The sequence below is a fragment of the Sander vitreus genome, chromosome 17 (assembly GCF_031162955.1).
Source record: "Sander vitreus isolate 19-12246 chromosome 17, sanVit1, whole genome shotgun sequence".
In the NCBI taxonomy this organism is placed as follows: domain Eukaryota; kingdom Metazoa; phylum Chordata; class Actinopteri; order Perciformes; family Percidae; genus Sander; species Sander vitreus.
In genome coordinates, this window is record NC_135871.1 from 20,629,915 (window position 1) to 20,647,998 (window position 18,084).

The 18,084-nt window shown below is 39.3% G+C and overlaps 2 protein-coding genes across 3 annotated transcripts; both read left to right on the top strand.

Moving 5' to 3' along the window:
• The first annotated feature begins 3,486 nt into the window (after positions 1-3,486).
• Positions 3,487-11,920, top strand: LOC144532599 (monocarboxylate transporter 9-like). Of its 2 annotated transcripts, none has more exons than XM_078273455.1 (6): positions 3,487-3,780; positions 4,439-4,696; positions 7,131-7,274; positions 8,315-8,410; positions 9,156-10,034; positions 10,336-11,920. In XM_078273455.1, the coding sequence occupies exons 2-6, from the start codon at positions 4,498-4,500 to the stop codon at positions 10,518-10,520; spliced, it is 1,503 nt and encodes a 500-aa protein (XP_078129581.1). In that variant the 5' UTR covers positions 3,487-3,780; positions 4,439-4,497; the 3' UTR covers positions 10,521-11,920. The 2 variants fall into 2 exon arrangements, with proteins under 2 accessions (XP_078129581.1, XP_078129580.1); XM_078273454.1 differs by lacking the exon at positions 3,487-3,780 and adding an exon at positions 4,058-4,280.
• Positions 11,921-12,775: 855 nt separating this feature from the next.
• On the top strand, positions 12,776-15,913 carry LOC144532411 (uncharacterized). Its single transcript, XM_078273133.1, has 4 exons — positions 12,776-13,041; positions 13,750-13,990; positions 14,088-14,272; positions 14,410-15,913. Exons 2-4 carry the CDS (start codon positions 13,895-13,897, stop codon positions 15,182-15,184), a joined length of 1,056 nt encoding a protein of 351 aa, XP_078129259.1. The 5' UTR covers positions 12,776-13,041; positions 13,750-13,894; the 3' UTR covers positions 15,185-15,913.
• Positions 15,914-18,084: the final 2,171 nt, after the last annotated feature.

Genomic DNA, 18,084 nt, shown 5'->3' on the forward strand with positions numbered 1-18,084 from the left:
GCTGGACCGATAAAGACAAACATACCCATAGCCGCTAGCATGGCTAAAAAAAACTGAAATATAGAATCAGCTCTCTTCTGATGGTGATCTATTCTAACTATTGCAACATCATGTGATAAGCCTCTTAGACACAGCAGCTCCATGGACTGGATTATGTGCCAGTGTGTAACTTTAATTGCCTAGTCAACATGGTTTTATGCGGTTCTAACTGGCTGAAGATCAGAAGAGTGTATTCCCTATCAATCATTCCAGGATCATTTTACATGGTAAACTTTTGTAATGTGGGTGCAATAACCTGTGGTTGGAGGAAAACAGAACACCACATTAGGCTTCTATTAGGTCTCTACAGGTAACTGTAGCTCATTCACACAGGGTTGGTTCAAACTCACCAGAATCAAAATACACATCCCATCATAAGAGCGTCATAAGTATATATTTGTCGAAAGACTTGCTGAGCGTTGTGATACAACTTAAGTGTACCCTATGTTTTCTTCCATGTTACTGTGCTCTGTTTTGCTGCTGAAGCCAGCAACCTGATCTTATCCAAGCAGGAATCTGGACTGGAGGCTCAGGGTGGCCATGCTGAGTGCTAAAGTGGCTTTTGACCGCTGAAGCTTCGTTGAGCTGGGCAGCCGTAACCAGGAGACATTTATCCAGACTGCAGGGTGGCTCCTTGTTTACACCTGCCAAGCCTTTTACGGAAAAGAACAGCAGGCTTCTGCATCTTAGGTGTCAAAGTGCTAGAGATAAAGAAACGATACTTTAAAATGTCAATATCAGGCCATCTTAGATAAAACTGCTGGGAAATGTGTGTATGTGTGTTACTAATTGGCTGTGGATGAGTACTAAGAGCTCTCCAACTAGGACGCAACGCATAAGTGATAAATATGTTTTGATGGGACTTTGTTCTTAACAAGATCTTTTCATATTTGCCCTTAAAATTTTCATATTGACTAGTAATCTATTTAACAAGGGTAAACATGTTATGGTGTTGAACGTTACTACCATTGCGATATATTGGTTTAATTGTCACATAAATTGCATGATATTCTATCACATAGACCATTGGCTTTCAAGTTATTACATCTGATTATACATAGTACTGATTTATAAAACGGAGCCAATAAAAGACGGTATCATCTGCATATAACTGGAGAACACAGTTTTGAGCTATAGTATCAAAAAACACAAAAAGGATTCACAAAGACTGGAGCACCCTTGCTTTTTATCAAACAAATTAACAATGTCACTCACAACAGCAGTTGCAGCAGTTCTACTTAGGATGAGGTCTAAATCCTGACAGCTGTGGCTGGATGACTTTATTGTGTTGTAAATCTCTTTTTAAAGAGAGAATGAATGAAAAACAAGCAACCATATGAACACTAAGACATGTTAAGCATTAAAGTAAAACAAAGGAAAAAGAAAGAAATGCATACATAGACAATGGAAGACTTAGAATTATACCGGAATGTGTTTCTGAGTGACATTTTCGCAAAGTCTGAAATTTGTGACGTAAATAATCAGTTTTGTCCAACAATATTAGGATCACTAAAACAAAGATGGAGTGGATCCAAATGATTTTTCGCGAGCAGATAGAATATCAGAAACACCTCTTAATATAATGCAGTCCAGTACAACACCATCACTATCACCTCAGCCCTAAACATAATTGAATTAACACCTCTATGAGTCTGTGGCAGAATAGTTGTACTAGATATTAGGTACTAGGTGTACCCAATACAGTGGCCACTGAGTTCATATAATTTGTCAATAACTGTATTAAATAACTTATGCAAGCAAGTGAAATTCAGCACCAACATTTATTGTGTTACTAGTGTATCATAGCCACTCTGTAGTCGATTCTCTCCACCCTCCCTCAGATTCCTACACGCTGTACTCCACATGCACTATTTCTGGTTGAAACTGGTCTGGGGCAACGTGTCAATGCAATACCAGTGTAGAGTACAGTTCACTGTGCCTCCCTTGTTCTTTTTTCACATAATTTTTCAGGCAGAAGGGGATTATGGAGCCTAAATCTTTTCTGTAAAACCTTCCTGGCAGCAGACCTCAGCTATGGGAAACCGCATCAAAGTTTCTGAAGGATTTTAGGTGCATTCAGTGTGAAAGCCAGTTTGACCAACTGTCTTCATCCCTCCCTGTTCCTACTCTCCTCCCCATCCTTTGATCTTTCATGTCTCTTCTTTGGGTTCTTCTTTCCTGTCACTTTTCTCCACAGTTTTTTTTTCTTCTGACTTGGTTCCACTGTGTCTGACCTGAGGTTATGAGAATGGGTGCAATTATATGATAATATAACTTTATGATGCTGCTGCAGTGTGACCATAATCAACGCTTCTCTCTGCTCTCACACCACAGTATGAATGCATGAAATTACCAAAACCAAAGCAGGGAAGAATATTTGTCAGTAACTGATTTTGGGCCTGGGTTTATTTAAATGTAATTCAAAATATGTCCAGTTTGTGTGTTTCTCTGGGTAGAAAGGGTTGTTTTTAAGTTGGAGCCAAATAAACTCCACGTTATGTAGATCTTATTTTATGTGGAACAATATAAATTCAAGCTATTCTGTCAGGGTTTAGGCCTATATAATTCATATGCGTTTCCTTGGCAACATCTATTTTATTTTTATCAATCTGTGTTAATGTATGCCTGCTCTTTATACGTGACTGAAATATTCCTATAATAGTAATGCATGAACTGTCTGTATTACTAAACACCTAATCATATCCTATAGTCCTCTATCTCCACTCCTGTATGATTTCATTTAGGTTATTTTTAACTCTTGGTAGCTGCATAGTAGACAGTCTACATGTTGCTTAATATTCGTGTACCACTGTTACATTCCTTAAGGTTTAATCAACCTCTTGTTATTTTTTTTAGTTGGTCAAGATTTGATTTAAGAGTTGTGTGCACGTATTGCTTTAATAAGGGCTCACCAGGGAAAGGACTCCAGGCAGTGCGCCCTGCTGGTGCAGTGTGGTCACTGTGGTGTTGTTATTACCATCCATCCATCAACCGGTTCAAACTGGACCGATGGCAACAATGTTCCTGGAAAGAATTAGATACACCCGACCCCGGTTGTCAGCACATGAGCCCCCAACTTTCAGCTAGACCAGGCAAAAGTATATTTAGATGAGTTGATTCATTTTTATGTATTCATTTCCTGTTTATGTATGATTTATCTAAATATTATTTTAATTACTTTGTGAGGTGGTAGGTGCTTTATACAAAGAACCTGATTTGGCCCGGAAACCTATCAGGTAAACAGTTTGTGTTTGTGCGTGGGCGCTCCTTAATAAGTTTTCATTAACTTGAACTTTCAGATGTAGCCTAGAGAAAACAAGAAGTATGTAGTACGACCTATAACGCCACATCTGCAACATTTCTGAGAGGAAAGGCTCTCTGTGCTCCTCTGTCTGTCTGTGGTGCGCTTCAGGCGCGCAAGAGGAAGCGCTCCTCCTCCGGTAGCTGCGTTCAAGCTGCTGCTGGACCAGCAAGAACAGCTTTGAACCGGTTTTGTACCCGGCTACAAAGCAGCATGAAACTGATGCACAATGCGCATTATTGAAGCAGAGTGCTCTCTTGACACACGGGCATCATATATTCCAGCTCACCAGCATCCGTGTGCGATACTTTTATTATGTATGTCATTTGTAGTGATTTTGTAAGAAGGGATTTTAGTAAGGAAACCACCCTACATGGGAAGTTCCCGTAGAGCGCGCAGCTGCTCTGCAGGGTCCTGCTGCTGTTTTTGTAGATGCTGAGGTGAGTGCCGCATGTGTTTTAAATACAATAACAAACACAACGTGGTTATTGTTTTTGATGAATAGAGAAGATGCCATTTAGTGATGTTCTTCAGGATGTAATTGTCTTTTAATTTCAATGAAAAAGTAGCATATTTGATATCTCAACATGCTGTAAGTCTGCTTTAAAAGCAAACACATTGGGAATGTGAGGAGCCCCTAAAGAAGCCTCATTGTAAACAAGAGGAGGTAATGCTGCGGCAGTGATGTATATGTTTAAAAGGCTCAGAGCTGAATCATGGAGGAGGAGGCAAGTTAAAAGTGCAGGAGGTGGGCACAAAGCAGTGCTCTTTATTTTAGTTTCTCCTCCTCTAAGGTGTGGTTATAGAAACAGAAACAAAAAGGGCAGTTGTCTATGGGTAAGTTGCAGCCAGTCAGTCTGTGTCCAGGAGCTTACACAGGTGACCTGCATGTTTGCCCAGGCTAAGTGCTGCAGCAGCCTTCACTACATCAAGGCTTTACGTAAGTGTTTATTTTAGAGGCAAATTTTAAAATTTAAATTTTAGAGAAAAATACTGTCATATAACTTACATGCGCTCCGCTGATCCATTTTTTTTCTTTTTATTATTATTTTGCAGTCAAACTTACAACTGTATTGTTTGCCGTTATGTCATCCCCAGGAACCCCTTCTTTGTCAAAGCTGTAGCCGATCCCAGAGGGAAGCAGTGACATCAGCACCATGGCTCCATCTACTGAAGTGCTGGACGGAGGCTGGGGATGGGCAATTGTTGTGGCCTCTTTTATGGCCCAGCTCCTGGCCTATGGATCGCCGCAGTCGGTGGGTGTCCTGTACCCTGAGTGGCTGCATGCCTTCCAGGAGGGCAAGAGCATGACAGCCTGGGTGGGCTCCCTTGTGGCTGGAGTGGGACTAATAGCGAGTGAGTAGCACACTATAATAATCAGCGAGGGTGCTGATACTGCCGTCAAGTTTTGAAGTCATGTTAGAGCGTCCTGTTCGAAAGATAGCGAAAAATATGTATAATCGTTCACCACTTTTCCTTCAGTTTTTAGCATCTAATAATTGTATGCTGAGCAGTAAATAAATATATATATATATATATATATATATATATATATATATATATATATATAAATATATATATATTATAAATATATTATAAATATATATATATATATATATAATAAATATATTATATATATATATATATATATAATAAATATATTATATATATATATATATATATATATATATTTATTAGGGCTGTCGAAATAACGCGTTAATTTCGATTAATTAATCTGAGAAAAAATAAGGAGTTAAAAAATTAACGCAGATTAATCCATTCCATATTGACGTTTGCATACAGACGAAAATCTGGTGCCACTGATATGTCTGCGCTTCTCTCTGCTGCTCTGAAACAGACGTTACAGGGAACACAAATCCCGCTGCATGTGACGCTAGTTAACACTATACTCAACAGCAGCTAACGTTAGCCTACCGCTAGCTAGTAGCTGGATTAAACATGGTTAAAATGCTGACAGCTAACGCTAAACGGTGTAAAGTGTGACTGTTTTACTGTAGAGCAGGGGTGTCAAGCTCAATGTCACTAAGGGCCACACTGGAAAAAGAGAATCACATCAAGGGCCAGACCTGTATAGTGTATTGACATGCTTTTATTTCATCGAAAAAGTCAAATATCTTTGACTCAATTATTGCATGTCTCATATAGTCTTCTCACTTACAGTTTGGTCGACATAAAGCCCTAAAAAAGTGAGCAAAAAAAGTTCCAAAGCCATCCTAGAATTTAGCAAATCAAGCAAAACAATGATTACATTTTCTAAGTAGGCTAGCACACAGCTGACTCACAACAAGCTCTTTCACAGCCTGAATATGAAAACTCTCTGCTTCTGGGGGAACTTCTGAGTCTCAAAGTCAGCAAATTTGCCAAATTCTGCTTTGAGTGTCGCGTAATTGCAAGTTGAAAAACAGTTTCCCATGTTTTTGGTTTGGCACGCAACTATAGGTGGGCCAAAATATATTGTGAACCTAGATTGATATGCGGGCCGGATCAGAATGTGCGAGGGGCCGGATTTGGCCCGCAGGCCTTGAGTTTGACACATGTGCTGTCGGAGAAACAACACAGCCGGTGCGTTCAATGAAACTGGTAAACTACAGTGTCGTGGTGCATTTGAAGTTATTGTAAATGTCCTTTTCCTATCTGGTTGTTGTTTTTGATTTTTTAATCGATTGACAGCCCTAATATATATATATATATATATATATATATATATATATATATATATATATATATATATATATATATATATATATATATATGGTATGCCATTATGGGCAATATATCTGCTGACGTGTGATTTAGCACTAAAAACACTCACCTTTACACCTATCTTCCCACCGCTTCCAATCCACATGATTCTATTGATAACATAGCAGACACAACACTGAAAGTCTGGCGATAACTGCCATGTAAAGCGGCAATACAACCTATCACCAAGGAATATAATTACTGTAGCTACAGGTGTTAAAGAGTTATCCTTACTGTAATGTTTCAACAGGATGGAGTGAAAAGGCAATGCTGTGACAAAGACTTTGTGGCTCCCCTGAGCAGAGGTGCTGTTATTGATTTTCGAGGAGAGCAAAACAAGTGCAAGTCATCCATGCTATGAATGTAGGAGGATCATTTAGCACTTAATCCGACCATGAAGGGAGGACAAGAAAGACGAATTGAGGGACAGATAGAGAGAAAAACAGTGGCTAGAGAAGAGCAAGGTTATGTATATGAACATACTTGATACATAAAGGAAAAGAGAAATAGAGAAGAGTCTAATACATGGGAATCTATGATAATAGCTGGCTATGAACAAACCTACCTTTCAGCAATGTCTGGAAATGATTACAAAGGTATGCTCTGTTTTGAGCAAACAGGATCAGTGATAGATAGTGGTCTTGGCTGACATTTGCGTCTGAGGCAGAACTCACCCGCCAGCCTGGTTTCTTGGTGTCGTCTTTCTCAGGGGTGAGGGAGAAATCATGACTAGACAGATCTGGCCTTGTGTCCTATCTGTCATGCAGCTGCAGCACTGCAGTTTCTGCTGCTCTTCCACTGGTTAGAGGGGAAGGAAACAGTAAATGTCACCTGATGAATTACTCAAGCAGCCCTGATTTTAGTTAGCTAGTGATCCAGAATACAACATATTAAGCAGCATTATGTCGTCACTAACCTTTGTTCCCTGAATATTTGTGTTCCTCTGTACATTTACCCTCTTTGTATCTCTTCCACTCTCTGTCTCTTTTCTCTGCCCCTGTCTTTCTTTCTACCTCTTCTTCCTTAGGTCCTGTCTGCAGTGCCTGTGTGGACAACTTTGGGGCTCGTCCCGTGACCATTTTCAGTGGCGTAATGGTAGCGGGTGGCCTGATCCTTAGTGCCTTTGCTCCGAATGTGCAGTTCCTCATCTTTTCCTATGGGATCGTGGTTGGTAAGGAAACACTTGATGATAACCTTGGGGTCCATTGTATGCTTTTATACAGTACTCTACTAGAGACAAAGTTAATGCTAACAGCCTGGAGAACTGTCAAACAGACAGGTAGGTAGAGGCTTGGGTCTTGTCAGTGTGAGAAAAAAAAAGTGGTTGCTTTGATCATAGGAGTTAACTAAGCTTCTTATCCCTTTTAACATATAAGTATCTTGTTAACGCATTGTATAATAATCCGAAAGAAGCAGGGGCACATGTCAACTACTGTATATCCTAAATTACTGGTTGAATGAATACCATTGCCATTGAAAGTATGTAGAATCACACTGAGACAAGATGCACCATTTGTTTGACAATCCTGTTTGTATTTTTTAAGAGATGTTTACCGAAAAAGAACATTATGGCTTAGGCTGATCCCCCTGTGACTCTTTATTGCCTCTACAGCATCAGTGTGCCTGCGTGGGCCAAACACCTGTTATCGCACAATAATTGACAGCTCAGACTTGCTTAATCCTGGTGAACCCCTCACAGTCAGCACTGCCTTTCGCACAGGCATCGCTGGAGAGGGGAGGCCATGCATATTTGAACACAGTTATTTATTTTTAGAGATGCCCTTAGATGATGTCTGTGGCTGTACATCCACATGCAGCTTGTTTACTGCTCGTCATATTCTTCTTTTATGTCTTGGTATTTGTATTGCACAAGAAACCCTATGCACATTGCACAGTGCCCTCGAACGGATTTATGTACATTGTAAATACATCTTTGTAATGATTTCCTGAGTTTATACACTGAAATACACAGACCACAATGCTGTTCTGCAAAGTAGTAGACTAATATGTTTACATATTTTTAAGATATAATTTGAAAGAAATATAAGTGGCCTTTTTATTTTAAGTAACATATTTTCCTGATACATAAAGTGCAATTGATGTGCCATTGTTGTGTGTTTTTAGAAATGAAAAACGTTTGCCCCTTTCACCTGAGCTAATGGGAATTCTTCTTCCTTCTTCTTTCTGTCCTTGTCCTCTCTCCTACCATAGGCCTGGGTTGTGGTCTGGTCTACGCAGCCACGTTGACTATCACCTGTCAATATTTTGACAAAAGACGCGGCCTTGCCCTAGGGATTGTCACCACAGGTACTGCCGCCCCACCCTCTGCCCTGTGCTCACTGGGTGCACACCAGTTCTCCATGCTCACTTCTTTCATGTATGAGCTGCTGGGAGCCTTGGGATGCTGAGGTAAACATCAAGTGTAGCACAGACAGGGTGGTATCTTAGGTAACTAGTGACTAGATCTGGTTTGGCTAAGAATCAAAACATCAATGGTAATGGTTTGGGAAGGTTGACAGTTGTACTTTGAAGCTATATTAGACAGAATCGCCTTTAATGAGGAGGGTTATTAACAGCACCTAAAGTTTATCTTTAAAGTTTAAATCCGTCCCTTATTAATTCAGAACAACTGAGCTATCTCACATTCTAAATATTAAAGAGTACTTTAACATCTAATGAAAATCTTGTTCTTGCTGTCCTCCAATAGTTTAAGCTTGCTGCAGTGATGTTGAAGTGTACTCCAGGGTGTGTCAGTACACTGTCACATCACTGCAACAGAGCCCACTTCTGACCACACCCATCAGCGATGCTAGCTGTGGTCAGAGGTGAAACAGACTTGAAACTTTCAACCAGAGAGGGCAGTGCAATGTGATATTCATCCTGGTGTTAAGTTACTCATTAAAGTTATTAAAGCCATTATGTAGAATTTCAGCATTTCTGGCTCTGGCGCCCCCTAGTATCAGAAAACATGGATACAACCTCTCATTTGTATTGATTGCTCCGTCACTTTCTTACACAAACACTGAATTCCTGTCTTTCTCTGCTCACCCAGGCACAAGTGTTGGAGCGTTCATCTATGCCTCCGCTCAGAACGAGCTGATTGTGTTGTACGGCCTGGATGGCTGCTTGCTAATCATCGGAGCTGTAGCACTAAACCTCATGGCCTGTGCAGGCTTCATGAGGCCCCTTAACATGCCAGGTTACTACCTCAAACAGAAGGCTGCCCTGGAACGCAACACAGAGGAGCAGCTTTTTGAGAAGCCCCCGATGGATGACTTGAAAATCACAGCAGGTTCCACCTCAACCAATACAGAGAAAACTCTGACGGTGAAGGAGTTGCTCATCACCGTTGATGCCAAAGACTTGGCCGTTCAAACAGAGAAGAAGAAAGGAAGCTTCCTGACTGGGTTGGCTATCATGAAAGTCATCAAGAAGAAGCAGCAGGCTTACCTCAAGTACATGCACTCTATGTATGAGATCCTGCAGGACCAAGCCATGGTGGCCTTCTGTATCGCTGTCTTCCTGTTCAGCCTGGGGGCGTTCCCTCCTGTGCTCTTTATAGAGGATGTGGCGCAGACTCAAGGACTCATTGAAGAAGTAAGTGTCATTCCTCTGGTATCAATAGGGGCCATCGCCACTTGCGTGGGTAAACTAGTGCTGGGTATGCTGGTGGACATCAAGTGGATTAACGGCATCTATCTGTATGCCTTCACCATGTTTGCTGGAGGTGTGGCCCTGCTCTTTATCCCTATTACTAAGACTTATATGGGACTGCAGATTTTGTCTGTCATCCTGGGTTTCTGCTCTGGAAACTGGTCAATCACCTCATACATTACCACTAAGATTGTCGGCTTGGACAGACTGACACAAGCCCACGGCATCCTCATGTTCTTCGGGGGATTTGGGATCATGCTTGGACCCCCTGTTGTAGGTAGGAGGACTTGTCTTTATCTAAATTTGTAAGCGTTGCTACACATGCAATTATTGGTTAGAAAGAAGAGGTGCATTGCTATTTTTATTTGGTGCACTGATAAACCCTGTTGTAAGGCCATGTTTTCAGAGACATTTCAAAAATCAAAATGTTAAATCAGGCAGGCAGGCAGGCAGAGCAAGGAAAAGGGCATGTCGACTTCAATAAGCAACCGTCTTGTCATTATTTAGCTGACTGCTGTATCTGCCAGGAATTTCTGCTGTCTCTGCTCACAATGTCTGTTTTTCTCATGACTTTCCAGGGTGTTTCTTTGACTGGACACAGTCCTATGACTTGGCATTCTACTTTAGTGGGGGCTGTGTGGAGCTGGGAGCATTTATTCTCTTTCTGCTCACCCTTCCCTGCTGGAACAAGAAGCACCCCGAGAACGACAGACCAGACGTCCATTACACCAGCAACTGTGACAAAGTTGCCTCTGTAGCCTGAATATAAGCACCTTTCATAAGGACTCAAATCTTACCCATACTGCGCAGCAACTGTCCACTTATAAACTATACCTGAAACCAGCTCTGGGAGGTATTTTCAGTTTTTTTGACTTTACAGGAGTTATCTCCTTATTTCTGCTGCCAGGTTCTAATATACCAAAATACTTGCCCAAGGTTTTGAAATACAGGCCTTCCTTTTGTACTTTGCCTGCATTTCTCAGGTTCAAACGACATACTGCAGATCTTTTTAAAGGTTTGACTTTGATGCCTGTGTTGATTTTTTTATTATTGCCTCATTTTACGAGGTCAACTGAACAATATTGTTCAACTCCCAAATTCTACATTGTGTCTATGTAAACATTGGTTTTCACTTTACTGTAGCTCTGAAAAAAGACATGGTGCCGTTTACAATACCTGGGAGAAAAACATTGTCTCCCAGGAATCTTACTAAACGGAGAATACAGGGATTGGAATGAGGGAGGGAGCGCTTTTTGATAATCGTAATTTTAGCAACACATTTTTTGTATTTTGGTTTTAATATATATCTTAATTACACCACTATGTATATCTCCAAAGCATCAATGATAGTTAATGCCTGTCAACACATAATGCCTGTTGGAACAATACAAAAGCCTTGCTTTATAGATAATATTTGAGTTCCACATACCTCCTGTTTCTAGATCAGACGGAGATTTTTTGAATATGTTATGCTGGTTAAAAAACAAATAAAAACACTGAAGAGATCCTACTGCATTTACAACCTTAATAGCACGTTGATTCTCCTGGCATGATTATCATAACGTCAGCTGGCATCGATTTTGACCAGGCTTGTCCTTTTCCATAATTGTTGTGTGTGGTATATGTTTAAGTGTACGCTGTGTGTGTACATGTCTGCACACGCATGTTTGCATATGTGCACAGGATTGTGTGTGTGCATTGTTTGATAAACTTTTGTATTAGCACTAGTTTGTAAAATCCTATGTGCTAGTGACTTTCGTATGCACAAAGTCGGCCATCGAGCTGTAAAAAACTGTTTTTGTTGAAGCTGGAAGTTAATTATTGTGATCATAATTGTAATGAATACATTGCAATAGGCTTTTAGAATCACTTGAATTTTGTTGAATACACCACTACAAATGCATTTTTGATAGTTCCAGTTTCAGGCATAAGGGTAAATCTGGGACAATTGCTTTTGCTTTTTGTGTTTGTAGAGGGTATTTACAAGGTGCAGATTAGATACAATTAGTACTCACCTAGAAGAAATAGTATGTTTGGCTGTCACCTTTTAGCCATTCTTATTTTGTATTCCAGTATTACAATATTTATATCTGTTATTGTTTTATGATATCATTTTATTTAATAAAAAAAAGTGCCAATAAAAAATATCTGGATTAATGATAATGAGTGTCAAGGGTTGTGACATTATATCAGTTTCCATATTTTACAGATCAGACAGTCGACCTATGCTTTTGCATCTTGAGCCTCTCTCTCTCTCTCTCTCTCTCTCTCTCTCTCTCTCTCTCTCTCTCTCTCATAAAATATTTATTAAACATTGTGAACAGAGACATTCAGCAGATCATGGACATTTTTACCCTACAATTAAAGTTTCTAGTGTGTAAAAAATACATATCAATCAAATGATATAAAAGTAAATTAAATATAAAACATAAGGTATTTAAATACAATAAATAATGACATAGATAAGTCAAAATAACTTACTCAGGGCCTACAGAAAATAATTCTTTAAAATATAACTAGCTAAATATAACAGTGTGCGTTCACTTTTTTGATGGTCATAAGGGTTAATGTATCGATGTACAAATTGAACCAGAAAAATTTTAAGATTTGTAAAACACTTAGAATCTTGCCAAATTTACCAACTGCAAGTGTAACTCAAAGGGTTATTACTACATTCGAAATTAGGATCATGTATTTAGGCATAATTGTTATAGAGTGCCCAGTCTTGTTATAAACAAATTCAGTTTTGACTAGGAAAAACTGAATTACAGATATCTGCAATGACGTCATTGGAAACGACATTCAACTCGTTACACATCTTAAATGACAATTGCAGATATCTGTAATTCAGTTTTGACTAGACAGAATGAAAGTTAAAGATATCTCAAACGTCATTATGACTAATGCAAATTATTGTGCATGTTGCTCTATTTTAGATGTCCATAAATACGTAATTTCCCCTCCCCGCCATAATCAAAGAAGAAGTGAGTTAATTTCCTATTTCTATGAATGGAAGAAGAAAGCAGTCATGGCGTTGCCTGTAATCGAAAAACCCACCAGAAAATGGCATGAAATTGAACGAGCCATCACACAGGGGATTTGTGGAAAGAGAGAACGTCGTTCTATGGAAAACTGTGAAAGAAATCTCGGAAGAATTGAGCATTTGCTATCACCAGACACAAACAACGAACTCAAAAGCAGTTTGGCTCAACTGAAAACTCTAATAGACGCAAATTCCCATGCTGGGGAAGACCGACGTTTCTCTGTCAGGTGCATTAGTTCAGGTGAGTCTCTTTACCACTGCATTCATGTATTATCATATGAATTAACGTTAAACGGGAAATGATCCGACCTAGCCTAACTACAACGTTAACTTATGAGGGAAATATTTGTAACCGCTTTTTTAACACACTCAGAATTTTTCAAGAGCTCCGGAACGTGAGTTGGGTCCTTACAAGACACAAATGGTGTAGGAAAACAGTACCTTTGTGTTTTTGTTCAGGCAGGCAGTCAGCTAGCTAGCTTTGTTTACTTCCGAAACGACAAGGTAAACAGAGCTAGCAGACTGCCTGCAAAAACACAAACCATAAAATGATCTTTTACCTAACTGGAAGGCTAGTAACTAAGAAATAAAAAGCCTGTCCTCCAGTTGCATCATGTTAAAAAAAAAAATTGATATCCTCACACAAATGAATTATGTTTAGCAATAATTCTTTATATTTATTGATGTACTGTAGGCTACGTATCCATGTGCTTATTTATGCAATCATTAAATGTATTGGTCTTACACCGTTATGTCCACTGCTCACAGCAATAAACACTGTATTTTTGCAATTCCACAAGTCTCTCCATTTCCAGTGTAGCCTACTGGCCTATTCATTAACAATATGCAATTCCAATGCATGTATGAGAATTGGTATGCTGATATACACAAAATATTACAAAAACTTAAGCTTAAACACTTAAACTTAGTTGACTTTTTCTTTTTGTAGGGAGAAGAGGCCGACCAGCCATTGATGTTACCAGAGAACACATTGAATTTCTGCTGAAGCAAGGCCATACAATTGCAAAAACTGATGAAATACTGGGTATGATGCTCATCATTTCTGTACAAGAAGTCAAAGTTGATGGGTATACATGTTAGAAGTATGTATGCTGTCTGCAATAGATGATGGTGAACTAGAACAACATGTGAGGCAACTTCAGAGCCAATATCCTAATTCTGGAAATGAGGTAATTGGTGGTCTTTAGGCTGTATTTGATTCACATTTGTGTGCTATTGTTTTGTGAAAATCATGTCAATTTAGATCTCTTCAAAAATCTGTTTCAGATGATAAGAGCACTGTTGCGCGCACAGGGTGTGCTTGTTACACGGTCCAGGGTGCGTGAGATGTTGACACGGGTGAACCCTACTGCTACTGCAAGGAGATGGAGCCGGACAGTTGCAAGACGTGTTTATCATGTACCTTACCCCAATAGTTTGTGGCACATTGATGGGAAAATGCGTCTCATCAGGTTATTATTACCAGACTTGTCATACTTTTTTATATTTTGAAAATACCTTCTTTCTGGAGTTTACAGCTATATTGTTTCCAGACTACTGTCAATAGTATTATAATTTTCAAGTAATATTTGTTTTTCAACATTTCTAGATGGGGCTTTGTGATTCATGGTGCAATTGATGGATACTCCCGTCTGATTACTTACCTCAACTGCAGCACAGACAATCGTGCCACAACAGTGCTTTCTCAGTTTTTGAAAGCAACATGCTTCTATGCCCTACCGTCAAGAGTCAGATCTGACCATGGTGGTGAAAACATCCTTGTGGCTTTATTCATGCATCTAGTTCAAGGACTTGAACACAGAGGTTTCATAACCGGACAATCAGTTCACAATCAGAGAATTGAACGCCTTTGGCGTGATGTATTTTTGCATGTGTTGCAGCACTTTTATCTTATGTTCTACTCCTTGGAGGATTCAGAGGTTCTAAACCCAGATGATGATGTCCACAGACTTTCACTGCATATTGTTTATCTTCCTGAGATTCAAAAAAGACTGGAGCAGTTTAGACAGGCCTGGAACCTCCATCCGTTGCAAACTGAAAATAATTGCACACCAACTCAACTCTGGACAGAGGGCATGCTCAAAAACACTGCAACAGACAGCGCAGCTGTCAACAATGTGTTTGGGGAAAATCCCTACAGCGACCAAAACATTGATGCCATCCTAGCGCAGTGTGGAATTCAAACACTGCCTTCACTTGATGAGGAAGAGTTCCCAGCTGTTACTGTAGAGCCACCTCAACTCATCCTCACTCAGCAACAACAGACATCTGTACACAATGCAATCCAACACATTTCTGATCTAAAGATGAAATATCAGGCTTGTTGTACTGCAATTGTCAGTATTTTGCAAACTCAGGTATAGTCCAATTCCAAGCCCAGAGACAAAAGTTTATTGGCTGCAACTATTATCCAGGACGGAAAGACATTTTTAGTTTCAACACCTTTAACCCTATGAGGACTGAGGGCATTTCTATATAGCTTCATGAATTCTCCTTTTAAGGGTATTTGCATATAACTGATACCCATGTGTTTCATATCAAAATGTTCAGAATAAACTCAGCTTTCTGTATAGCGATGCTTAAAATTGTTCCAGATCGTGTGAAGAGATAATTTGTCGTAAAGCGGAAATATTTCTCAAATCTCTTGTGAAGCAAACCTAAACTTAATTGTTTTGGTGCTTGAAATGAGTTTTTAAAAAGTATTCGGTTCACAAAAGCAGCATTATATATGAATAAAATGGTAAATGTCTAAAATTACATTCTGTAATATCCTTTTCAGTAGGAGTTTTGTTAAACATCGCTCGGACACGCCAGTGCGTCTTTTGCCCTCAGAGGGTTAAGTAACATTTTCTGTTTAAAATAAGGTGGTATGGGTGGTGCAGCTGCAGCTGATGGAGCTAATGCCAGGTGTGCTAGATTTGTGGGTGTCAGTCCAGACATTGGCAGTAGCTGACAGCACTGTTGGTGTTGTGTTGTTTGTCTTTATTTATAGTATTGTTAGCTGACAATATTGTTATTGTTCCTTTCTACTTCCATTGTTATGATTTGTAGAAAAAGTATCTAATTAGTAAGAATGAGATTTAAATGTTGAATAAAACTCTTTAATGTATGAAAAATGTGAAACATCTTAAGGTTTAAATGTAATATGAATCTATAGATAATATTTGAAAATGCATTAAAAAGAAATTAATTTTCACACCAACAAATTCACTTTAATAAAAGATGCTGACATGCATGCTATCAAAGAATTTCTAATAAGGGAAGAAGTTCCACTCTCTCATTACTTCCGGCTTCTGAACTGGTTGCAGTTCCACCAGAGTTCCATATAGGGGGCGCTCACAGGCCAGTGCAGAATGAATGGGACTCTATGGAGCTATACCCCTCAAAATCCACTTTTCTCAGGATATTTTTTGTCTAGTAATTTGAATGTTGCATTCGAAAGGGGAGGCTAAGAAAATACACACTGCTGGGTGTTAGATATTTTTAAAGTGGCTTTTTTGATCTAAAAAGCCTTTTAAAATGTCAATGACGTCATACACATATACGGCCAGAGATACTGCTTTACAGCAAGCTCTGAGTCGCTTCCTTTGTTCTCTCGAAGCATTGACAACACAGCTGACAGGTTAGGCTCTCCCTGTCAATACACGTGCTAGAAAGAGGTTTGCTAATGTTTTAAAGACCACGCCGAAATATTCATATATATTCATTATACGACTCAACCTGTAAGAAATCAAAAGGACACAAGTACTCGTTCATTCAACTTTTGACCTATAATCCATGTTGAACTTACAAAAACTACAATCAAATCTGAGATTTCTCAATGACAATCAGGCGAAAGAGACAAATTTAGCCGTCTAGCCGTCCCATTCATTTAGCACTGGACCGCAATCATGCCCAGTGGAACTCTGGTGGAACTGCAACCAAATTCGGTACAATGGGGCTGAATAGGGAGTGGAACGGCTTTCCGTAGACGGGCTTTGATGCTATTCTTGCCATGGAAGTGCAATAACATTAACTTCCTTAGATGAGAAAAAAAGTTCTTAGTTCAGATTTCTTATTGTTTTTCCACAGTAAAAAAAACTATGATAGCCTGTAGGTATTGATTTCAGGTTTAAACAGTAGCTAAAAAGTAAATTAACGTTAAGCGTAAATATTTATGAGGCTGGTGCATTAGGCCAGGCCAGTAAATTATGCTACAAATAACTTTACAGTAAGGAAGCACGATAAGTCAACCCAGCAAAACAAGCTAGGAAAGCAAAAAACGTGGCCAAAATGCAACCTAGGGTCTTTTCGTGAATGTACGCGAGTCAAACGTTCGTTTAAAAAGGGTATTGTGAGCTGCACTTGAACTCGAGCATTGGGAACATTGTTTGTGTACAAGGAGTTTACTTAAAATAACGTTTTTAACGCTGGAACTTAGCTAGCTAGCTAGCTACATATGGCAGCAACCGGAAGACAACGTGAGGCTAGCTAGCTAGGTCTTGTGCTAACAAAAACGTATTTTAAGCAAACTCTTCACACACGAACAATGTTCTCAATGCTCGAGTTCATGTGTAGGGACCCTTATAATATACAAGCAAAGTGTCATTTTGTGTCGAGTCTTCTTAGCTAGTATTTTAAAAAATAGCGATTTTGGTGCTAATAGTGCCCCTAGCATTGACCCTAAAACTAAACAACCGTCAATCTTAAAAGTGCAGTTTTTGTCGTCAATATAATTTTAAACGGACGTTTGACTCGAGTACATTCACAAAGACCCTAGAATGCATTTTGGCAACAGTTTTGCTTTAAGTTAGCATATTATTAAACAGCTACCCCGAACTTCTGCAAGCACATTAGCAATTCTGATGTTAAAAAAAGAAAACTTACCCCGAACTCGATGAACTTGCTGGCAAAATAGTCGTCTTGTTGTGGAAAGTAACGTTGAATCATCATTTCTCGCTGCCAGCTCCTGTCTTGCACGGGCTGCAGCATTAAAAAGATGATTAAAAACTCCTTCGGCCTCTGGCTGCTCCGACATGGTGCTAATCAGTGCTAATTAGCTACAAGTTAACAGTTAACAGGTGCTCCGCCTAAAGTGGGATGCGGGCCTAATTTGCATACAGATATCTATAACGTCATTTCGCCTAGTCAAAACTCAAATTCAAGATATCTGTAATTACATTTTGACTAGGCAGAATGAAAGTTACAGATATCTCAAATTTCAGATATCTCTAATCAAAATTAATTTCAAGATATCTATAACTTGATAAGATATATCTACAAT